This window comes from Mauremys mutica, chromosome 11 (genome assembly GCF_020497125.1).
Source record: "Mauremys mutica isolate MM-2020 ecotype Southern chromosome 11, ASM2049712v1, whole genome shotgun sequence".
Taxonomy (NCBI): Eukaryota; Metazoa; Chordata; order Testudines; family Geoemydidae; genus Mauremys; species Mauremys mutica.
Genome location: NC_059082.1, coordinates 36,556,823 through 36,575,276, shown reverse-complemented (window position 1 = coordinate 36,575,276; position 18,454 = coordinate 36,556,823). Strand labels below are relative to the sequence as shown.

The window sequence follows — 18,454 nt, the reverse complement described above, 5'->3', positions numbered from 1 at the left end:
TGGTTTAATACCTTGCCGGTGTGATTTGCCTTTCTGCCTGTCCTGTGCTTTCCTGCTAAAGACTTTGTAGGCCTCTGTCTTCTGGTACTGCTCCAGTTCCCGCATGTACCGTTCCTTATCTCTATCTGCTTCATCAAGGTAGCGCTGCAACAAGAAAACAGAGTACTTCAGGAAAAAACCCAAACAATCAGACACATGATCATCTTACCTAGATAAACAGGAAAGGAATGGAGAAAAATGAGTGAGAATGCCTCTGAGATTCAGAACACAGAAACCTGAGAAAGGATAACCAAGGCAAGAAAGGATAAAAACAGAGAGAGAAGGACTACAGAATAGTAATGTATTTTATCCAAATCATCAACCCATTAAACTTACTTCTCGACTAGACTGATTGCAATAGTTTACTTAGATGCTGAGGTGACTTGCTACCAGGCTACTCAATGCAGCCAAATGCTATCTTCACTTAGTCAGAAAATATTTATGAACTGGATGTTTGTGGCCAGCACTATGTGCTGTTGAGCAGGAAGATCTGGTTGTGGATCACCCTTAGGGGCTCAGATTGTTGCTAAGGTGTGTCAGTCTTCCTGGAGCAGAGTACTGTATTTTCTCACCTTCAGACCCCTAGAAGAAAGGCCGATACCATGCTGCATCTTGTCCTCTCATCTGATAGGGGAGACAGATGTAGCTACTATGAGAGAACAGCTTACAGAGAGAATAGGACCAAGAGGGGTCTGTCAGTTTAAGCCTTAGTGATATTTCAGTCTATTTTTTAAGAAATAATCTTGAAGCATTTTCATACATCTGCTTAATGCAGCGAGCTCTTGAACAATATAAGGAAACTGCTGAACTGCAAACCACTTAAAGAATAGTCATAACACAACACAGGAATTAATGGGACCCTTTCGCCAAAAGGCTCTCTTCCCTGCTATCATGTTTCAGTACAATATGCTTAAGGCTTTTTCCCCATACAAGTTTATATCATGCAGTATTATGCAAACCTATTCATATTACTCAGGCAAAACCTTAACAGTGACCTCATATGCTTTTATATCCATTATATCAACAGATCAGTACATCTGGCTATCACACATTCCATGCATTTGGAACATTATTTTGCCTTAACACTGTTGAGGTCACTATTAAGATTTTGCAAGTTTGATGACACTGGAGTACATATTACTTCTGAGTATCTGTTGGAGATGGAAATGAAAGCCTTATGGAGCATTAGAGTGAATTATTGACAATGTTGCAGGCAATCTGAAGGTGGAAAGGAATGCACAAGTATTACCCCCTAAACTTCTTATAGCCGTCCTTTTATGGTTTTGGGTGGATAGCATATGTCCTGCTGCAACCCTACCTGCCACTAAATGCAGTTTTTGTTTGCCAGTTTTCTAGTTATTTTTATACAGCTTTGGTGTACCTTAGTACATAGCTCCCCTGATATGGGGAGAAAGATCCATATCTACACTGCTGTCACTTGACTGACAGGAGTAATTGCTTGTCCCTTTGGAGACCAGCCAATGGAGAGAAACTTGAAACATGCTTTCCCACTGGGTTATACAAGTACTCTCTAGTCAGCAGTAGAATACTGATGATCAGGAATTCTGGATTTGATTCCTGACTCTGGAAGAGGAGTGTGGTTCATAGTGGTTAAAGCTAGGAGACCCAAAAAATAATTTAGTCATACTGAAAGGCAGTGTGGTGCAGTGGATAAGACTGGGGTTTGTCATGTTAGAGACCTGGGTGCCAGGCCTGGAGTGTCCTTGCATAAACAAGCTGCTAACTTATTTTTTAAAAAAGGGATAGAGAGGGGACAGGCGGGCGGGGGAAGTGTTCAGCAGGCCTTCCCTGTCTTTTAGGTTTGGATTCAGGACCTGACTCAATAATAAGGGTAGTCCAGTGAATTCCACAGGAATTTAAACAGCAGTTAAAAAAGGAAGGATCTGAACACCTGGTCTTCTCTTTCCCAACCTTCCTTAGGCTATAGAGTTATTTGTTAAGGGAGTATCTGTCTTTTTGTTTTTTGCCCCTAGAAGTGAGTGACGGCAATCATTCTGCAGCAGATTTGTCATCAAATTCAGCAAGTTGACCTTGACACGCATTTTTTATTATGGTTAAAATGTTATCAAATGCTTTACAGACACACACTATCAATGTGTAACTGATATTCTAGGAATCTGCACATGAGGAGCAACAATGTGGACAAAGGACAGAGTGTTTTGATTTCTTGCAAAAAGGGTACAAAGAAAAAAAATGAGACATTTTGTTTAAAAAACAAAACAAAACACCCAAAGGATTGATTTCTGAGCTCTTATTCTCTTTGTATCAATTCATTTTTCATCAAAAAACCATGAAAAATTCAAATAGTACCCAAAGTTTATATTCTCTGTTTTGTCATTGCAATGAGATTTTTACAAAATAAAAGTTTAAAGCTTCTGTTAAACTGAACTCTCTCATGCAATCTTAACTACAGTGAAGCACCATACGCTCCAACTAGAAATCAGCTACAAATAGTACAAATTCAGTAGTGATGCTGGTATCCGCTCCAGAGGAAGGAAGTAAAGGAACAGACCAAGCTGGCCATTGCCTTAATTCACATATGAGGTACAGTGCAGAAGGCCCAGGAAACTGATGGAGAGATATGCCATATTCTGGTTGAAAGAAAACAAAATTCTCATTCCTGGGATAGATTTTTCTAGAAACTAAAATTAACAAAACACTCTCACTAGCACAACTTACAGAGCTATGCTTTCTTTACATGGCTAGCAAACCTTGAAGACGGACAAATATATCGTCAAAAAAACAGCTCTGCCCCAGCTAGTTGTGAGCAGCCCATCCCTTCTGGTCTGCCTATCTTTCTCTTCTGAAAGACTCACGCGTGTCCTGCATATACCTTGCAGTGTTTATAGGGCCTATGTAATTTTCCACCAGCAATGACTGGGGAGAGATACTTTGGTCCCAAGAGGGTTCCTTCCTTTATCTCTTAAGGGCCTTTGCACCCCACCTAAAAACATCTCCTTAAACACTGTCATGGTCAACACTGATGTCAACTTCCTCACTAAGCAATAGTGTTCCCATTAAACAATAATCAAATCCCCAGCAAGGAAAAGGGAAGTTAATGGTACCCGTTTCTCCTCAGGAGGCAGCTTACTCCACTCATTGCCCAGCATCCTGGTGATCTCTGGGAAAGGGACTTCAGGCATCTTCGCTCGAAGCTGCTCCCTACGCTCATTCATGAATCGCACATACCCTGTGAGGGGGGATTTCGGAGCATTGCTGTCCCTAAGGGGTTTCTTCCTCTTTCTCCCTTTGGACCAGCCTCCTCGTTTAGTTCTTTGCTGCAAAATGAAACAGAAGAGAATTCAGACTGAAGGGGGAAAAAAATCTAATAAATAATTTTACCCCTGGAAGGAACAAATATTCACATCTCAAACATTTTCATAAGGGTCATGTGGCTGCAATATAAGCTTCTTCACTTATCTTCTCTGTAAAGTTCAAACTTCACTTTAGTCTAATCCTGACCTTCTTCTAAACAAAGCCAGACAAATGAGCCTCATTATCAGAAATTGCTTTATAACATCACTGCAGGTCCACGGGACAAGAAGATATCTTCATCATCCCACTAAGATTCTCCCGCTGTAGGACCGTGAGTTGAGACCAGCATCACCACACTGAGATCGTACAACTGAATGACACTGAAACATTTATTTAGGAACATAGCACACGCTGTAATGAACTTTTCTTCTTCACTGTCCTACCTCCAGCAGGGACACATACTAGTTACTTCAAAAGGACGGGGGTGGGGAAACTAACGAACAAACAAAACCAGTGTAGTTGGACAATTGTGCTATATTATGCCCTGGGATATTTCTTCCTGACCACCTATAATCATTTTATGCCATGAAGCACGAGGAGTAAATGCTCATGAAATTGTCATCCTAGCTAATGTAACTGCAGATGCAGCAAAAAGTCCTGTGGCACCTTATAGACTAACAGACGTATTGGAGCATGAGCTTTCGTGGGTCAATACCCACTTCGTCCTAACTGTAGATGTTATTCTTATTCTAAACAAAGTGTCTAATAATTTTGGAAATTTACAAAGCCGTTTGCCCCAGTATCTTATTGTAGAAAGTTTCACATATTATCTACATACTGTATATTAACAAATATTTCCCCTTCTGATCTTTTGCATTCGGATGTTATGTTTCCCAGTATTCTTGTATCATGGATTAATGTAAACAAGTTTGTACTACTGGGCTTTCCCTCCCATGCTCACTGTTGCTACAGAGATCATTATAAATTGCTTTGAACTTTTAAAACTCCTTTCATCAGAAATTTGAAGAGCTTTACAGAAGCAGTTGAGTATTGTCCCTAGTTTACAGGTGGAGAAACTCTGAAGCAGGGCAGTTAAATGATTTGCTTGAGTTTTCTGAACTCCATGTTTCTGTAATAATCTCTGGACAATGCTATCTTCTTATGCTATATAGTGCTATCATCTATCCATTATTTTAACCTCTCCTGGAATGGAAGGCTTATTACTACTTTGATTGCCTTTCTTTGGCATTTCACTGCTTCTGTTGTAGTTCTTTGGAGATGAGGTCATCAAAACTGAATATAGCTTCAAGAGTAGACATAGCATCTGCCTGTGTAAAAGCACTTTGAGATTAAACATTTGCTTCAGTTCTTAAACATTCTAAATCAATATCAGTAAAGATGATACACAACTCCAGTCTAAGAAGCATTAGCAACACTTACACCTTTCATTAGAGTATCTCAAAACATTTATAGAGGTGGATAAGTATGATTATTCCCATTTTACAGATACGGAAATGGATGCACAGAGAGGTTGTGACTTGTTCAAGGTCACAAAGTAAATCAGGGAAAGAACAGGGAATAGCACTCAGGTCTGAGTCTCGGTCCCCTACTCAAACCATTAGATTGTACTGTTTCCCCAGAGAAATGAAAGAAGGAAAGGTATGCAAACCACTGAAACAGAAATCTCTATTTGCTAAACTAGGGAGTGTCACAGATGTCACTCTTGGAGGGTCTGCCTGCTATGTTTTCCTGACTATAGGAAAGTGGTTGCACAACAGAGGAGAAATAGCTATTGTGACAAATTTCCTCCTCTGCCTTGGTGGGTCCTGCACTTATTGGAGGATTTGCTCGCCTCAGAGATTCACGGCAGACCTCAGTTTGGCCACTTTTGCTAGTGGCTCAAACCTGCCGTTCACTCAGCTAACCTCATCACTGGCCAGCATGGGGAAAAGGAAGGAGAACAATCCACGCGGTCTCTGCTGAACCACCTAGTGGGTCGGGGGACAGGCCAGGGACTTTCCCCTCTGGTGGGACCCACAGTCCAGGTCAATTCCTCCTGTATCCAATAGGGAGTTGGGGGGATGAGGGGAACCCAGGCCCGCCCTCTACTCCAGGTTCCAGCCCAGGACCCTGTGGATCACAGCTGTCTACAGTGTTTCGTGTAACACCTGTGTGACAGCTACAACTCTCTGGGCTACTTCCCCATGGCCTCCTCCTCCCAACACCTTCTTTATCCTCACCACAGGACCTTCCTCTGATACCAGATAGTGTTTGTACTCCTCAGTCCTCCAGCAGCACGCCCTTTCACTCTCAGCTCCTTGTGCACCCCTCACTGACTGAAGTGAGGTCCCTTTTAAACCAGGTGCCCTGATTAGCCTGCCTGTCTTAATGGAGTCTAGCACCTTCTTAATTGTCTCCAGGTGTCCTAATTAGCCTGCCTGCCTCAACTGGTTCCAGCAAGTCCCTGGTTGTTCTGGAACCGCTCCTGTTACCTTTCCCAGGGAAAAGGGACCTGCTTAATCTGAGGCTAATATATCTGCCTTCTATCACTCTCCTGTAGCCATCTGACCCCACCCTGTCACACTATAGAAAGTAAAGAGATGACAAACAGCCTCGTGGATATGGTGGATGGATGAAAACTGGTATCATACTAGAAAAAACTTGAATGAATAAAGTGACAGATGGGGAGGAGAGCCCGTTCTTTGCTTTCTCAATCAGTTAGTCGTTTGTGTTAACTATATTATTTCAGCTCACCTCTTCTTCAAGTCTCTGCTCGCTGCTTTCAGCTGTATTAGAAGACTCATTTTGCAGCAACTGAACTTGTGACAAGTCCTCCACAAACTCTGGATTGTTCACAGACTGCGAAGCTCCTCCACTGTATGACCCCTCAGAGTGGGCTACCCTGGAAAATCAAGTTGTGTGAGAAAGCGCAGGCATTATCGCGGTAATCTACTTCCCCTCTGCTCCTCTGAACTGTGCAACGATGTTGAAAATATTATGCAACTTTGAGGCCAGACAAAAGGTGAGACATTACAAAAACAGCAACTCAGACAGCTGTATGTTCCATCTGGCTATGTGATTTCCAGGCCACTGTCTACAGCAGTTACCAGGGATTTTGATAAAGCTCTTCTAGGTCCTGATGGAGACAAAATAGTCCTAAGAAAACTAACTTTTGGAGAAACTTGTGCTTACACAAGTCAAACACAAACAAAACTAAATCTGCTTCAAATAATAATCAAACATGCAGTCATATGAAGGGAGGTAGAGAGCAGGAATGAAAACACATGAACCCTGCAGCTGTGTTCAGGGGAACACCAGCAGAATGACAAAAAAGATACAGAGTAGAGAGTCTTATCATCTTCATCCTCCTCCAAGTGATTGCTCCTTCTTGTATGCATTTCTGATAGCCCTGTATAAGTGTTCTGTGCCATTGGGGTTCCATGGGATTTGGGATGGAACTCTTTGCAGTATTGTCTCCTGTTGACACACCTGGATATCTGCAGCAGACTCCAGTATCATTAGTTCCCACTAGGCCCCTGAATGGCTGCTATTCTTCAGTCAAGAGATGCTGAAGGTGGCATTTCATTCAATGGCACCACCCTGCAGGAATCAGGCTGCCTGTGGTATGGAGGTCAACAGTGCAGCTATATGGAGGTACATGATCTATGCGGATCCCCAGAGTTCTGCATGGATCTTGGGAATTTGCTGTTTTAGGGCAACAATCCACTGGTCATTCTAACCATTGTTCTTAATGGAACAATTCATAGATCTGTACAATTTTGAGATCTGCTCCTTGTGTATATTCAAAGCTACAGCTGCTTAGTCAATGGACAAACAATTTTTTACTGCTTTTTTCTCCTGTTAGCAATGTTGAGTTAACATAGTTACAACAAAGCGAGATTAATACTTATTCTGATTTGTGCAACATTTCTGCAACCAAGTACCAACTGCAGAATTTTAATTTTCACGTACAGAGAGTTGTACACCTCTATAGCACCTTATCCTGAAATACACATTGGTTGGGCCAGGTTTAGTGATAATGACACACAACTCAGAAAGAGACAGGCTTGACTTTCAGATCTCAGGTTGAGATTGCAGAGCCAACAGTTAGAAAAAACAAAAAATGGTTTATTATACACTAAGCATACTGAGAGAGAGAGTGAGCGTATAGAACCCCACAATGATATTTTCAGCCACTTGTCAGATTTTAACCCACTTCAGGCATCATAACCTTCCAATCTACTAACAAATACAAAGTAGGAAAAATTGTGAGTGTGGTGCATGGACTTTCAATGAGAGGTGATGAAAGATCATTCCCTTAATCCCGCCTAACAGCATGTCAAGATTCCTATGTGCACCACACTTGGTGTTCTGGGTATGGCTACACTTACGGTTTGCAGCGCTGGTAGTTTGCAGCGCTGGTCATCCAGCTGTGCAGGGCCAGCACTGGTGTGTGGCCACACTCACAGCTACCAGCGCTGGTGTGTGGCCCCATTTGCAGCGCTGTTGGGAGTGATGCATTATGGGCAGCTATCCCAGCGTTCAAGTGGCCGCAACGTGCTTTTCAAAAGAGGGGGGTGGAGTGGGGTCTAGTGTGACAGGGAGCGGGGGGAGAGAGAGAGGGGATTTTTGGAGCCAACACTGTGTGTTTAGCTTCCTGCCTTGAAAAATCAGAACATGTTTCCGACCCCTTAGTCTTAACTCTTAATTGCAAACAGCCTGCAGCCAACACGACTCCCCGCTGTTTCATTCGCTCCCTGCCTGCCTCTCATTTGATTGTTTACAGCCAGGTACAGATGATCACAGCAAACAGGAGCTCTGTTTGTTTTTTAGATAAGCAGCAGCGGCAACGGAGCTCCGTGCGGAGCTCGTTCATAACAAAACAAAGAGAGGCTGCATAACAAAACAAAGAGAGTAATTTATAAAAGCATTCTGGGATACATCCTTATACCCTGGAGGCCAATCACAGCGCTGGTGTGTGGCCACACTTGATGACCAGCGCTGCAGCACCAGCGCTGGAATCCTTATTCCCCATGCTGAGTGAGGTGTACGGCCAGCGCTGCAGCCAGGGAGTTGCAGCGCTGGAAGTGCCCTGCAGGTGTGGCCACTTACTAATTGCAGCGCTGGTGGAGGCTTTCCAGCGCTGCAACTCGCCAGTGTAGCCATACCCTTGGTGTCAGCAAATCTTGAGGCCCAGAGATGTGGGGCCAAGTTCAGACCTTGTACAAGCAGATGCCTCTATGTTTAATTACATAGAATTGCACTTGCTTATTCTAGAACTGAATTTTTCCCTTGGAGGTCTAAAGAATAGAAAAGAAACCTGTTAAAGCTCAACAATGCTTTAAAAAAAAAAGTATTCCTGAAAAAGAATCTAATCTTTTGTCGTTGAGCCCTTAAGACAGGGCCACTGCTTTATAGCCTGTGCAAATAAGGACAATTTGTTTGATAGACAGGAAGAGTATTCATTTATCAGTTCTGTTCTTGGACATCCCTTAATCAAGAATGTATCTTTAACAGAAATTCAGTGGTGCCACAGGAGCACAATAAAGAAAACAATCACCATATCTGCAGACCCACTCTAGAAGGCTGTCCTTGGAAAACAAGATTTTACAAGTACCAGAAGAGTACATGTGAAAGTGAAAATTAATGGTGCTCAATAGGTCTAGTAGCAAGTGTGTACAATCAGGAGTACTTTCTCTGGAGAGTCTGCAAAGAGAGAATAGCTGTGAGCTGAGTTTAGAGCAGCAGTTGCTTACCCAGTTGTGGGCATATCACTGCTTTCCTTTGAGCCATCATCATCTGCAAACAGTGGGGGTAGGGATGAGCCAGCCATCAGGTTCTCCATACCTCTGTGAAGAGAAAGTGGAAGCAAAATTAACATTTGAATTACTTCTCACAAGTGTCCTGCCCATTTAATGATCTGTCTTTGTAAGTCTTACTTAACTGCCAGTTCTTAAAAGCCAAACAGCACATCAGCCTCAATTTAATCCTACACCCTGGTTAATCTTTTGAATTATTTGGACCTAAAGAGTTGATTGTGTACCAACTTATATTATTGGGTTATCCCATATTGGGATACCCATCAATCAGGTATTTGTAATCAGAACTGACGATTGTTGGCATCTTAGGAAATAACGTTCTGCCTACCTACCAAAATCCTCCTTGCAGTTTCAATTTGAGTTGGTGTTTTCACTTCCTCTCCTGACTCTTGTACTTTCACAATGTATTGGTATGCATATATTTGTTGCATTGCTCTTCATATGTGGCTACCTTGTTTTCTGTTTTCAGGTTATAATACAACATATTAAGTTCACAAGCAAAATGGGCAAGCACTTGTAGCATGATGTAATTCTCATTGAAAGATACCAGGTTACCAGAGCAGACGTGGCTTCTTTTGTGTCCTCACATTCATCAGTTGGAGATTTGAATTTATGGAGGAATAACTTTATGAATACAAGCTTATTTCATACCCATCCCTAGCAGAACATATATAAGATCTCTGAACAAGAAATCACTACAATTATCAGAAAAAGTTTCACCCTGATGGAAAGAGAAACATTCCATTCCTACTCTTAGAGTATGTCTACACTACAGAGCTACCAGGGCTCTTATTCTGGTTTTGCCTCAACCCCCACCCATTCACACACAAAAACTTCTCACCCGCGTATAGTGGTGCTTTCACAGTAATCTGCTTCCCTCTCTGCTCCTCTGTTGGGTGCCCTGATGGTGGGTGTAGGTTGGGGCCCAGGTGCTGTTTTTACTCAGATGAGTAACCCACCCACTTTGCAATGAAGTCATAAGCGAACATCTGATACTCTGATAATATTCTAATAGTCCTCCAGTGCATTCCCACAATTCTCCCCATGTGCCCAGAAGGACAGACAAGTTCTATAACAATTCAATGGGAAAGAATCATAAAGCAAGTCAGCTTACTGCAGTGCAAAGAACCAAGGAATATGCCCCCAGAAGTCCTAGCAACACACATGATGGAGTGCAGCACTAGTGAAGACACAGTGACTTGGGTAAAGCTTTGCAGTGTGACTGTTCACACCCAGGTGCTCAGACCTGGGTGCTGATCACCTGAGTTAACTCTGCAATGAAGACAAACCCACAGAATCCCCACATTGGAGTGAGACAAGTGAGAGACTCAGATCCAGGCTAATGTCACATTTAAACACTCTGGCTACTTTACAGCTTTTTAAAAGGGATCTTGATGGTCAAGGACAACAAGAAAACACCTGAAAAATTCCCAAGTTCTACAGTAACTGACTTGGTAAGGCAATATTATTACAAAAAGAGGGGCAGCAGGATGCAAGGTTCACTACCAAACAGGTGCTTGAAGGAACAGTTACAATCTGTGGGGAGAAGTTGCATTATTTTGAATGCTAAGAAGGCCATTTGTTGTGCATATACTGACCCTGCATCTTGGCAATAAATCCAGCAAATCCTGCATCTTGGCAGACTAGATGATCCTTGCAGTCCCTTCTAACCCTATGATTCCTTTAAGTAAGTATTCAGTTAATTCCCTGATCAGCAGATCAAGGTAAGGTCTAGGTGAAATGGACACCTCAAATCAATCTCATTTCCACCTGAAATGGAAATTATACTTTCAAGATTTCCACACAAAAATTGAGTGTGTGTGTATGTATCTATATGTAAGGGTAGAAGGTGGTGGGAGGGAAGTAAAGGTGTCAGTACCTTTTCTCCACTTCCTATCCTGTGTTTTTCTACCTCTGGAAATCCATTTTATTTCCTCCTTTCTTGACTGTCCTCTTTCTAATGATCTCAATAAGGGATTGGAGTGAGCAGGGCCGGCTTTAGGAACTACAGGGCCCGATTCGAATACCCAGCAGCGGTCCCGGTCTTCGGCGGCACTTCAGCGGCGGGGAGTCCTTCACTCGCTCCAGGTCTTCTGCGGCACTGAAGGACCCCCCACCGCTGAAATGCCACCGAAGACCCAGAGCGAGTGAAGGACCCCTCGCTGCCGAAGTGCCGCCGAAGATCTGGACTGCAGCCGGGTATGTAAAAAAAATTTAAACATTAAAAAGGCGCCTAAGGCGCGGGGCCCTCTTGGCTGTGGGCACAGGGCCCTCTTAGGCGTGGGGCCCAATTCCGGGGAATCGGCCTAAATCTGGCCCTGGGAGTGAGGGACCCTCTTTTTCAAATTTAACTAAAAATATGAAGTTTGGGTTTCTAGCTAAACCTGTTATGGGAAAAGGCAAGTGCATCTTATTGATGTAAGAGAAAGAGGCTCAATCAGGAAGGCAGAAATCCAATATTGTTTCCTACTATTATGGGAATTCTTTATATCAAACACCATTCTTAAGTGTGAAAATCTCCTATATAAAAAAGAAAAAGTGGCTGCAATAAAGATCTGAAAGCCCCTAAAATAGGAAATGCTGGTGGAGTAGAGTGAAGCATTTCAGTCCTGAATGAAATGAACAGAGGGAATGAATTCTCCTTTCACCTGAGATGGATCCATCCAAATTAAGGTTGGGGTTCTTAAATGAAGCACTATGAGACAGTGTAAGCAGAGGCGGATTTACAGTAAAACACAGTGTGCCCTGGCACGGGGCCCCACAACCACAGGAGGCCCCACAACGACAGGGGTACCCAGGGCTGGGCAGCTGCAGGGGCAGAAGCTTGGTCCCGCCAGCTCCTGGGGCTCCTGTTGCTGGCTCTGCACCCACCGGTAGCCAAACTCCCCCCTCCCCCACCTCCTCCCCCGAGCATGCCGCGTTCCCGCCCCTTCCCCTCCCTCCCAGTGCTTCCCCCGCCGCCAAACAGCTGTTTCCTGGCACTTAGGTTGCTCTGAGAGGGAGAGGGAGGAGCGGGGCCACAGTGCACTTGGGGAGGAGGTGCAGAAGAGATAGGGGCAGGGCTTTGGAGAAGGGGGTGGAATCAGGGCAGGGCAGAGCAAAGGCGGTGCCCCCGCACTCCCCCTATGCATAACCCCCCAGCCCCCTACCCTGAGCCACTCAGGGCAGGGGGCTAGGAGCACCCCCATGACCCCAGCCCACACCCCCAGCCCTGACTCCTGCACCCCCCTCACACATCCCCAACCCCCTGCCATCCATGACTCCCCACATCCCACCTACACTGCTCGCACCAAATGGGAGGTGCCCCAGGTAACCGCTCCACACCCCAACCCCCTGCCCAGCCCTGAGTCCCCTCCCGCACCCTACTCCTGGCCAGACCCTGCATCCATTTAGGCAACCTACGTGGTCGCCTAGGGTGCTGGGATTTGGGGGGCGCCATTTTCTTCGGCAGCGACCGCAGCGGCCGGATCTTCGGCTGCCCCGGTCGCCGCCGGCATTTAGGCAGAGGGAGCTGGGGCAGGGGAGCGTGGGGAGGGCCACCTGCAGCAAGGGGGAGGGGCGGCACGCAGGGGAACTCCCCGCTCCAGCTCACCCCTGCCCCGTCTCCTCCCCGAGCACGCCGTGGCTGCTTCACTTCTCCTGCCTCCCAGGCTTGCGGTGCCAATCAGCTTAGGCAAGCCTGGGAGGCGGGAGAAGTGAAGCGGCCATGGCTGCTCGGGGTGCTCGTGCATGGAGCAGGGGTGAGCTGGGGCGGGTGTGGGGGGGCGCCTCAGGGTGGAGGGTGGGGAGCTGCCGCAAGGGAGGCGCCTCAGGGCGGAGAGGGGGAGCTGCTGGGGGGGGGCGCCTCAGGGCGGTGGGGAGGAGCTGCTGCACGGGGGGGCTCAGGGTGGAGGCGTGGTGGGGGGAGGGCGCAAGGTGGAAGTTTCGCCTAGGGCACGAAACATCCTTGCACTGTCCCTGCCTTCGCACTAACTTCCTCCCAGACCTTGCACCCCCAGCCCTGAGTCCCCTCCCGCACCCTAAGTCCTGACCAGACAACACACCCCACCGTTTTTTTACATTTTTTTTTATAAAGGGCTCTTATCCAAAGAACTTTACAATAGTTAGCTAACAGTACAAACAATATTTGGAAAGATCATTAAGTGGTCCACCGAGACCCTCAGCGATTTTCATGTGGTCTGTGGGAAAATAAGTTAGACTACAAAAACAATCAAGGTACCTCACTTTATTTTCATTTACTTTCTATTACTTATAGGAGGAGGATGAAGGAAAAAAGAATGAAAAATGGGAGTGGGGAGGAGATAAGAGAGACTGTTCTTTTTCTTGGCTGGGTCCCAAAGAGGGGCCCCAAAAATGAAGCTGAGCACAGGGCTCCACTAACTCTAAATCCACCACTGAGTGCAAGAGTTAATTAAATTGGAGACTGAATTCTTCTTTGATCCCACTGGAGAGTTGGTTAAGCACAGTAGCTAAATGTAACCCTGGCCCTATACCATGTACTAGATGCTCTGAATGGAGCAAGTTAATAGACTGTAACGAAGTAGTTTTGTTTGTGTTACATACAGCTATTAAGCTTGCAACCTCCTTCAGTGCCGTCAATCTTATCTTAGATGAGCCCTGAATTTATCTAACAGAAAAGACTATTTAGAAAACTAGAGCAAGCTTTGCACATAAATACAGTATTTTAAAATTATATATATGAAAAAGTTGTGTGTATGTCTTCTCTGAAACACAGAAAGCACTCTGCATATTGCAGGCTTCTTTACAACCGCTTTCCCAGAGGTCAAGGGCCTCTTCAGCATCCCAGCCTCATCAGTCAGGTGGCACTCACCAATCCACACATGCCTTGAGAGAATATATACTGTCTGCTAGTGAACAAACCATCACAAAGTGCTTTTCTGTCCCGCATGACCCTTCTCACTGGGTTCCTTTCTACATCTGGACTCAGTCAGCAGCATCAGAGCCTCAGCTTTCTTTCAAACTGAGGAATCAGTCGGACATCAAACTTAACAACATACAAGCAGACCACATAAACACAGGAAGCTGGAAGAACACACGCTTCTTTCTTCTTTAAAGTTTGTTTTATTTAACCCATATGGTGTCGATATTAATTCCTTCAGTTAGTGTACAGGAAGACCTCAAAGAAAGAAAAAGGTCAAATACTAGTGAATATGCAACGGCTTCTAAACTGTTCCAATAAACAGGAAAACAATGCAGTTCCCAACACGATAGCTGAAAAGAGATGAGAATCTGCATAAGATGACAGGTCGGGATGATCTGCTGGCATTGGGGCTTCCAAGCCATTTCCCGCCATTAGCCCTTCAGTTGTGGTCTCTGTGCCTGAAAGCACTCAAGCCCTCAGCCCCCGTGTTATGGTCAGTCAGCCTCAAAGTGACAGAGCACCAAGACACGTTTAAAAAATGTAAAAATAATATTTTGGGAGGGCAAAGTTATTGTATCCAGGGGAATAACGTGGAGACAAACTGACAAAGGGAGAGGCTGTTTGGACTCCCATCTCAGCCTTCAGCCTGAACAGGAGTAGCAGGAATTTGGGGGGGAGGGGGAGAGGGAGAGAAGGGAAGTCTAGTCACAGATCTATCTGTCCTGTGACAATACTTGTACAGCTTTGCAAGTATGAATTCTTACCAAAGCATTTACAGGATTAAAGTGATATGAACATTGATTTAAAACAACACAGTTAGCTGCTGCTGCTTCTTTTTTTTTGTGTGTGGGGGGGAGTGATAGCCTACTTTTTGGCTGAAAAACCAATATAAAAGACATTCCGATAGTTAGCTCCACAAGAGCCCACTTAAACTCAGCTTCACTTCTTTCTAGCCTTGACTACCCCAGAGACATTTGAAAAAAATGTCCCATTATTACTAACACTGTTTCAGCTCCACCTGAATTATCAGTGTTCAGAGGTCTACTGGAGGGGTGCTACTGCCATTTTAAGTACAATATTGATTGGAGCTGCTCTGGGCTACAGTAAACAACGTGATGCTTAAAAACCCACCTGCATAACAATGATAGGGCTCTCAACATCACCAACACTGTTGAAACTGAGCCAGTATAAGCAATAGTGAGAATTAAAAAAAAAAAAATTCACTACTACATGCAAGAAATGCCATGGTATCTCTTCCACTGATTTCTAGGATGTATATTTGCATCTTTCACGGACAGAAGAAGAGTCCTACAAGTATTAGTAAAGAGTAGGGTTGCCAATTCTGACTGAAGCTATTCTGGGAGATTTATTTTTTCCAATATGACATAATGTCATTTTCTTAAAATAGCCTATTAAAATTTCCTGGATTGCTTTCAACAGTCACTGGGAGATGGATGCTCATTCCAGGAGACTCCAGGCCAATCCTGGAGGATTGACAACCTAGTAAAGAGGCTTCTTTTAATAGGTGTACCACCCATTACAGGATCTCCTTGGTATATTACCAGGGGATGGAGCTGAATGGGAGAGAAACAGAATTGTGCATGAGAGTAGTAAGGGGAGGGAAGCTAGTGATGGGGAACAGGAAGGTCCCTTTCGCACCCAACAACATAAAAGAATAAATGTAGTCTTTTTGTCGTCACTGGAGAAGTAAACTCTTGGCATTTGCTGGTGCTGCAGTCCTCCATCTACCCAACATGCCACTTACAGCTACTAAGTGTTGTGCCGTCCATGTGTGGTGCTTTATGCAAGTTATTTGATGGGTCAATTTGCATGTTTTTAAAATAATTTGCATAAAACCATAAATTTCAGTTCATGGTCAACATAGTAGCCTTCCCTGAGCAGTGTGAAGGTAGGACTTGGAGTTGCAAAACTTGTCAGCTATGGCTGGGATGGATGGGATCTGGATGGTGTCTGTGGCCATCATTTAGATGGATGATGGGTATGAGGGGGTGGGGGGCATGGACCAGTAATGGGGACCTCACTTTCTGTCCCTGCCACTATCCCCTCTGCTTGTTGCTGCTTATGCTGTCACCTGTTCTTCCCAATTGCTTCAGTCCAGCAGGAGCAGCAGCAAGATAAGAGGCAAAAAGGCCTCCAGGTTGCCTGCTTAGAAAGTACAATTGCAGACCATTCCTTCAACCCAGTTGGATACAGGAAATCTCTGCAGGGCTGCAGGAATGTACGAAAGAGCTGCCAGTCGTGTGAACCTTTGCAGCTGTAGCCACAAAGCCTTGCCAACATTGTGGCCACATTTTACTACCCTTCCTCCCCAGAAAGTTGCTTTTTTAAACTTCCCTCTGTGTGTTTGACCTGGATTGGCTAATAGTTAATCAGAAGCCAGTTAGTCAGAATTTTCCATATCTTTTCAGCCAGACTCTGAGGGTCAAAAGCCACCACCATGACCGCGAATGAGCTGCTTGTGCTCTTGTTACCATGGGCAGTAAGGAGCCACCAAACAACACTACGATTTTTAACCAGCATTGTAACCAGTTAGTGGTTTGTTGCCATATTCTCCATGGTCAATACTTGGCTAACAAATGCAGCAGCTGTGATAAAGGAAGGGGTGTGTGGGTGTCTGTGTGGGGGTGGGAGGGAGTACTTCCCTTTTATGGACACCCAGCCAGCCAGTTATCTATAAAACCCCTGTTAGTAGCTGTTCTCGACTTGCTTTACCTGTAAAGGGTTAAAAAGTCCATAGGTAAAAGGAAGGGAGTGGGCACCTGATCAAAAGAGCCAATGGGAAAGCTAGAACTTTTTACAATGAGGAAAAAAGTTCCCCTTTGTCTGTGTTGTTCTCCCGGACAGAGTGGAAAAAGCTTTGGGACAGATATGAAAAATCACCGGATCATACCTAAAAACTACTCATTTGAAACCCCAGATATGTAAATAGATGAGGAAATGTCTAGGAAGACACGATTAGATTTATCTCTTTTATTTCTTTATGGCTTGTGGACTCCTCTGTGCTAATCCCAGATGCTTTTGTTTTTCTTATAACCTTTAAGCTGGACCTCGAGAAGCTATCTTGATGCTTAATCCTTGTAACTGTTTCTTTTTAAATCTAGCAAAAAGCCTAAATTCCAGATGTATTTTCTTTCTGTTTGTTTTTAATAAAATTTACCTTTTTAAAGAACAGGATTGGATTTTTGTGTCCCTAAGAGATTTGTGCACATGTTGTTTAATTAGCTGGTGGCAACAGCTGATTTCCTTTGGTTTTTTTCTCAGCTCTTCCGGGGGGCGGGGGGGGAGGGAGGAAGGGGTAAAAGGGCTTGAGGGTACCCCACAGGAAGGAATTCCCAAGTGCGCCTTCCTGGGTTCTCAAAGGCATTTTTGCACTTGGGTGATGGCAGCATCTACCCATCCAAGGTCAGAGAAAAGCTGTAACCTTGGGAGTTTAATACAAGCCTGGAATGGCCAGTATTAATTTTTAAAATCCTTGAGGACCCCACCTTCTGCACTTGGAGTGCCAGAGTGGGGAATCAGCCTTGACAGCAGCTAATAGTGTTTCACCCTTACTAGCATCCTATGTTGTTAGCACATGGTCATCATCTTTGACTACTTCAGCATACCTATTTATTTCAGAGAAGATGGTCCCTTCCTCTGCCCTAGCATGCCTACATACACAATCTGGCCAATTCTGCTTCCCCAGTTCTCTGGGCAGATGGAGATTTCAAGACATATTGCTACCATGTGCTGACGCCACCACTCTGTATATATATCCCCTTGCATTCCATCCACTGTGAAGGCTATGGGATAACTACTTGGATTTTCCCAGAAAGCACGGTTAAGTGATATGGTAGATGTGACTGCACAAGCATTGTCAGCTGGGTTGTACAAAGGCTGCAGTGCAAACAAAACTCAAACCAATGTTTTTTGTAAATTGGGACAGATGAGGGAGTATCAGGAACAAGTTACAAAACCACCTCAGTACTTGCAGTGTGGACAGGGCTTCTGTGTTTAAAGATTAGTGTGCACACTGAACAAAAGCAATATGACAGAAAATGCACACAAAATGTAGCTGAGGATGTTGTCAACTCATTTGAAATTTTGTTTTTTAAATCCTTGGAGAAGTTAAACATCCACCTATGCAACAACAGCAGCTTTTACATACAAGCCTTTCCTTTTCCCTCTGTCCAAAACACTACTTCTAGAATTAAAATTGGAAATAATGTTAGCAACTGAAAAAAAAACCCAGACTTTGCATTTTTAATCTGAATGCAGACAAAAATACTTGCCCTTCTTATTGGGCTATTTTGCAAGTTTTAAATTGTTTGTGTTACTTTGAAAAAAATTAGCTCCACCAGCTACTTTGATATCGCTGCAATAGCCAGAACTTTGCATTTGCTGTGGCGGATTATGTCTCAAAAAGACCGGCTGGGCC

General features: G+C 44.4%; 1 protein-coding gene across 3 annotated transcripts in view; it reads right to left on the bottom strand.

Annotated features, from left to right (window-relative positions):
• Positions 1-18,454, bottom strand: part of HMG20A (high mobility group 20A) — an 88,818-nt gene that overhangs the window by 21,258 nt on the left and 49,106 nt on the right. For all 3 annotated transcript variants that reach the window (XM_044980255.1, XM_044980256.1, XM_044980254.1), the window contains exons 3-6: positions 9,072-9,164; positions 6,070-6,217; positions 3,126-3,338; positions 12-144 (exon numbers count right to left, since the gene is read on the bottom strand). In XM_044980255.1, the coding sequence (XP_044836190.1) occupies positions 12-144; positions 3,126-3,338; positions 6,070-6,217; positions 9,072-9,160 (583 nt within the window). In that variant the 5' untranslated portion in view covers positions 9,161-9,164. The remainder of the gene's footprint in view (positions 1-11; positions 145-3,125; positions 3,339-6,069; positions 6,218-9,071; positions 9,165-18,454) is intronic.